Source organism: Cyphomyrmex costatus, unplaced genomic scaffold (genome assembly GCF_001594065.2).
Source record: "Cyphomyrmex costatus isolate MS0001 unplaced genomic scaffold, Ccosl1.0 scaffold765, whole genome shotgun sequence".
NCBI lineage: Eukaryota > Metazoa > Arthropoda > Insecta > Hymenoptera > Formicidae > Cyphomyrmex > Cyphomyrmex costatus.
Genome location: NW_017280339.1, coordinates 46,721 through 53,121, shown reverse-complemented (window position 1 = coordinate 53,121; position 6,401 = coordinate 46,721). Strand labels below are relative to the sequence as shown.

General features: G+C 33.9%; 1 protein-coding gene across 1 annotated transcript; it reads right to left on the bottom strand.

Annotated features, from left to right (window-relative positions):
• Positions 1–1,805: 1,805 nt before the first annotated feature.
• LOC108781164 (adenomatous polyposis coli homolog) lies at positions 1,806–3,465 on the bottom strand. Its single transcript, XM_018549078.1, has 3 exons — positions 3,252–3,465; positions 2,067–3,167; positions 1,806–1,954 (listed from the first exon to the last, which is right to left on the bottom strand). The coding sequence occupies exons 2-3, from the start codon at positions 2,923–2,925 to the stop codon at positions 1,806–1,808; spliced, it is 1,008 nt and encodes a 335-aa protein (XP_018404580.1). The 5' UTR covers positions 2,926–3,167; positions 3,252–3,465.
• Between the last annotated feature and the right edge of the window lie 2,936 nt (positions 3,466–6,401).

The following is a 6,401-nucleotide window of genomic DNA, read 5'->3' as shown; positions in this document are numbered from 1 at the left end:
ATAAAAATCTTTGTAGATTTAGAGATATTATTTCATCTTCTTTTAATACTGTCAATAGCTAAATTTAACGGTGCATTCGTGAATAAAGAAACTATACGCACGCACGCACACACGGGGGGGGAGGTGCAAGGGGGCCTACGGCCCGCTCCCCTCCCGCACCCGCCCCGTCGATAAAAGTCTCCCCCCAACAGTACAATGCAATCATAGCACAGTACAGTACAATCATGGAAGTCGTGTGTCCCTTGGCAAGAGGGGAGGAGGGGGAAAGTTACTTCGCGTGGACAGTTTAACGTTTCTAAACAGGGAAAGATGTAGAATAGTACTTAATATCATACATGTATATCATACGTTAATTTAAAAACTATGATTGTTAATAACTTTTTAATGAAGGACGAGCGACGGATAAAACCTGTTGGAGGTTACTCAGGGTCATGACCTTGACAACATATGTCAAGGTTAAGGTCATAACGCTGGCCTCCCCTATTCTAAATAATTACCGGATAATTAAACTAAATTATAAAATACATCGAAATGTCTAGATGTCCTAATATACATGATATGTGTTGTATATATATATATATATATGTATGTATATATATATGTATATATATATATGTATTGTATACATGATGTATGTACTTTATATCTCAACGGGCAACTGTAGAATAAAAACAACATCAAAGACGAAATGTAACACATAGAAATATAAACATCTGCGCCAGAGATCAACTCAGTGGTTCAACAATGTTAAAAAATTTTTTAATTGTATTCATTGACATATGACCAATCACTCCTGTGTCATACTTAGTGAAGAAAGATGGATTTGCCACTCTCTCTCGTTCAGCTATTGATAACTTCTTCCAATATTATTATCTGAACACTGAAGATGATTCAAATTGCAGCCGAAACGTCTGATATTTATAAGTACTACATTTAATAAATAAGTTTTAGATTTTCGTATTTACTATCGCTGTTAACCCGTTTTTTATTCTGATTTGACATTCTCGAGAGTTCTAATTTATATTTAATTAAATTAACTATATTAATATTTGAATGAGAGAGATGATATGTCCAACAACAAATGCGCAAATATTTATTGAAAGCAGAATATAATAGAACATTGATTTTCACACTAAAATAATGCGATCTAGCAGGGATTAAATTTGACAAAATTTGTAAAATGTTTATAATATATTATCGTCAATTGTTTACATGTATATTTAAATGTCACACTAAAAATGATATAATAAAGGTGTCGAAACGTTTGTAATTAATTTTATCTAATTCAGAAAGATTATAGGTATAATAATTTCGCAAAAACATCCAGCTTATGAATAAATCATATAAGTATATATATATATATATATACATACATATATATATGTATATATATGTGTATATATATATATATATACATACACAGGGCAGTGTGTTACAAGCTAACTCTAAAAATGTTTGTCCTATCAAAAAGTTATTTATGAGAAAGTTTCATATATATTCGAAGAGTCTTTGTAACTACATAAACAAAAATTCACCTTTGTTTCCCTTTGAAAAAAGGCAGGGAGGTAATATCAAAGTTTCAAATCCCTTGTAAAATGTTACATATTTGAATTCTACAAGGAAAAACAAGTAAATGGCTAAAAGTTTAAATGTTCATACTTTTAATAGGAACATTTTTCAAAGAAATGTTTCAGACAAAGTTTACTCGATTATGCATTTGAGGCTTCCACGAGTATTATTCTCAATTATATCAGAAGATTTGCAGGTTATCACCGTGCACTATATAATAAATTATAGTTTTCAGCTTACCTAAAGTCACTAATTACAGAACTACGATCATCATGGATGGAATATTGCTCAAAACCACTCAATGAACCAAGTGAACTACAGCGTGAAAACATTAGAGGAGTTTCTTCTGCATAGTAATCTTGACCACCAAATGTCACCATTTTCCCTAAAATATAATATCTTTTTTATACTAACTTCATGTATGTTTGTTAAAATTGTATATGGAAAAATATTTGCATATTTTTATCAACTTTAGCTAATGTATAACGTGATAAAACCTTCTTTATCTAGTACACGTGGATTATTCTTGTTTTTAAAAGAATTGTGGCTCACTGATGACAATTCAATTTGATTGTTATTCAATCTGACAACACTATGATCTTCATTTTCCAACTCTTCCTTATTTACAGAAAGAGGATTGTTTAAATCTTCTTTTGATATAACTCCTGTAATATTATTCTGAGGAGTCATTGCACTACTTAAAGAACTAAGCGAATTAGCACGGGAGAAGCCATGGGATGTTTCCTCCTCCTCATAATAACTTACTATCTTCTCTGGAGTTACTTGTCCAGGATTAAGAACTGTAGTATCCTTTGTGTTCTTTTCTTTAAGTTCTTTTGTTATTAGACTATCTTGCGTATTGCAACTAAGTGTTTCAGTCTGTTTGATGAAAGATATAGATATATTGCTAGCTTGAATCATCTTTTTTGATATTTTCTTCACGAGTACATGCTCCTTTACGTCTTCGACTCGAAGATCTGACATAGAGGTAGCAGTAGAGAAGTTAAAAGGAGTTTCATAGGGTGTTCCCTCTGTATAATAAGTTTTGATCGTATCTTCTTGTTCGTTGTTAGGAAAGTACTCAGTGTTCTGTTTCTCATCCTCATCAGTGTCATCCTCGGCGTATCGCAGGCTATAATCTGTAGGCTGATCAAGATCAGTTTCGGCATAATCACCAAATAGGTCTACCTTGTTGTCATGCTCGTCGAATTCCTTTTTCAAAGTGTGATTTGTCTGTGATTCATCAACCAGGCATTCATTTTGTATCGGAGCATTTCTTTCGATATATTTCTTGCTATAATCAACTGGTTGATCATTCACGTCCTCATCATATGTTTCTATGTTATTTACGTCCATACTGATGACAGCTGGACAGTCTTGACAACAAGACTTAATAGAGATGCATTATGAAAGATTTTGACTTGAATCTCCTAAAAGAAAGCAATTATTAATATTATTTGTAACACATTTAAGTAATTTGCACGTTACTATTATCATGATCAGTGAAAAAATTTAAATGATCGAGAATTATAATTCATCAACATTCTCCATTTCCATAAAGCTTTCCGACACTTTCGCATAAGTGTTTTAAATCATTTCTGTAAAAAATGTACGTTATTATAAATATTTATAAATAAGTCAGTATAAACATTACAAAAATAAGCCGAGAGTCTCTTTTTTACCTCATTTTGTCTCGCAGTCTCGCTTGATAGATAGTTCGACAATAATCTGATGATATGCGCGCTAGCAGGACTGAGTTCCAAAATGTAACTTTGGTTACTAAAAATCTATAGTTTACGTTACGTCAACTATAGATTTCAGTTATCGAAGTTGCGTTTTGGAACGCCCAGATAGTGAGCTTGATCACGTGATCTTCGAGCAATCAGCAAACGAAAATTTCGAACGACACAGAACTGTCGTGTCATTTAAGGTTATGGTAAATATTAAGAAGATCCCGGCCGCCTCAAATTTTGATAAAAATTCACTCAATCGATGTGTTTTCGCGTAAAAATAAATACTTGACAAGAAAAAAAAGCGTCGCTCTGCCCTGTAAATTGAGATATTAATAAATCAAAGTCGACAACTATTCAGATTAAGAAATCTGTCACCAGTGATTCATTGTTCTTAAAACATAAACTCACTATTTTAGCAAAGTATTTGTTTTTAATGCAGAAGATTGTATTTTTAAAGCAATGAACCATTGCTGTAACAAATTTCGTAACTTGAATGAATAGCCGTTAACTTTAACGATTAATATTTTACAGGGCAAAGCGACATTTTTTTTTTGTTAAATCTTTATTTTTATACAAAAATACATCGATTGAGTGTATTTTTATCAAAATTAAGGGTTTTCTTAACGTTAATAGCATTTTTTACTGGCAGATCTAGTGCGCACTCAGTGTACTTTAATATACCTTTGTACACAAATCGACATAGAAATACATATTTAACAAAAATTAAAAGATGAGTAAAACCGTAAAATCTTCAATATATTTTATTGTGTTATTTGACAAAATAAACAATAGGCATTTATCAATTGAGATATCTGACTTTAACATCAGAGTAGTGTATAACGACTTTAATGTGCACTGAGTGCACACTAGTCTTGCCAGTGAAAAATACTATAAGGTTATGATTTACAATTATATTCAATTTAGGCGCAAAATCTTGCATTAGCTCTACGAGCTCGGTCTTTTGGTCTTTGAATCCGAGGTGAAAATGGATTGAGGAGCTCAATTAGCTCTAGAAATGTCAATACCGAACACAGATGAGATGACATATAACAGAAACATACGAGTTGCCGAACGATTTCCGAGGTAAAAGGGCAAATGGATCAGTGATGTGATTTCGGAATTTCGGATTTCCAACCCGCTTACAGCCTGTGGGGGCTAACGTACGTTAGCTACTCTTGTATGTGTACAAAATTTCTGCTATCAAAGTCACACGAGCTTGTGCATACTTGTGTGGCTACCCAATGCTACCGGTTGCACCAGGCCGCGGACCGATGGCGCACTGATCGAGGGCTTTGTAGGGACCCTCAGGCTGGAGTCACATTGAGCGGTAATTACAGCGGAACGGAACAACGAGACCAATCACAATCGCAAAAAGGAAAGTAGAGTAATGATTGCAGAGATCTGATTGGTCTCACTGTTCCGTTCCGGTGTAATTTCCGTATCATGGGACAGCACCCTCAAGTAAGGGATCGGACACCAGCGTGAAAGATGCGGATTGGCTGCCGCCATTAGAGGGATACTTCCGTTGGTTAGGTAAGTATGCTTTCCTTTTAGAGGACACACTCGACACAAACATCGTTCTATCTTTATCATTCGTTGAATGTTAAGAAGGATAGAACGACGTTTGTGTCTAATGCGTCATCTAAAATAGGAAAACATACTTAGTAATTGCTGATTTAGTTGCTCAGTATTGTTTGTTTTAAGATGTAGATATTATACGTATGTACATACGGTTCGAAAATACAGTTCATATATTTTTTAAATCATTGCGAAATGCGATACTGTAAAGTTTCAAATTGCAAAAATTTAAGTAGAAATGGCCAAATAATGCCTCATTTCCCGAAATCTCTCACAAGAAGAAAAAAATGGATAATCTATCATGCCTCTGGCCGTGTCAGTTGGACACCTATAGCGTTTTCTCTTGGCTGCACCAGTGTAGGGTGATTGCACTAGTTCATCTTTTTCCCTTTTCCCTTCTCCTGGAGAGAAAAGGAAGAAAGATGAACTAGTGCAAAAGTTCAACTGAGTATTGCACTGGTGTAGCCAAGAGAAAACGCTACTAAAAAGTATTCTGCCTTATGTAATATGGCCCGTATTCAGAACGCATTTTTATCGATAAAAGCGCGCTTTTATCTCTGAAATTCTATAGTATACGTGACGTAAACTGTAGCATGTTTGCGCGCTAACATCGGGTGCAATTGATGATACAAATCGACACAATTGTCGTTCTATCTTTGTCAATCTCTAAATGTCAAGAATGATAGAACGATACTTGTGTGTCGACTTGTGTCATCAATTGAAAAGCACCCATCGTTGTTAGCGCGTTCTGAATACGGGCCTATAAGTAGATATAATATTATATAACTATTATAATATATGTATATAATGATAGAATTATCATATTTATATTAACGTAAAGACAGGGAGCAGTTCACAAAGTGAACTTAACTATGTTCCATTTCACGTATGATGCGCAGGATTTATCCTTTTATTCTAGCTTGTTTAATACAGGTCTTAATAACAATGCATTTGAATACTCCCGCGCATTAACTAACGTACTTCCGGTATCCCTCTAATGACGATGTTGTCTGATCCCTTACTTGGACCGGTATTCATAGTCAGTTCTTATATTCAAGATTGTCTTAAGTTCAGTCTTGAGGAGTTACGAACCAATCAGAGGACCGCTTTAGCATCTTAAGACATACTTAAGTCAGTCTTGAAATAAGAACCGACTATGAATACCGGCCTTGAGGTCCCTAGTATGCTGCAGTGTTCTGCGCATGCGGTAACAAGTAACGCATGCGCGCAAGGCTGTCACACGCCAGGTAGTGACCCTTTAATAAGAGTCTGACCTTCTCCCCGGTTTGTGATTGGTCCGACATTTATCATCCATTCCCGCAAATTTCTTTAAATTTATAAATTGTAAAAATTAATAAATTCGTAAAAATTAAAGTAGAATCAATTACAATTTTTATTTTTATTATTATTTAACTTATATTAACATTATTAAATATTTTCTATAAAAACTTTTATGTAAAAAAAACGTTGCAATATGTCTTTCATAAAATAAAAACAACAATTAAGTAAGTATTATAAATA

Bases quoted from the DNA above. Each gene is read 5' to 3' on its own strand.
- LOC108781164 (XM_018549078.1), bottom strand. From the start codon at position 2,925: ATGGACGTAAATAACATAGAAACATATGATGAGGACGTGAATGATCAA. The intron at 1,955-2,066 runs GTTTTATCACGT...ATTATATTTTAG, and splicing joins ACGTGTACTAGATAAAGAAG to GGAAAATGGTGACATTTGGT.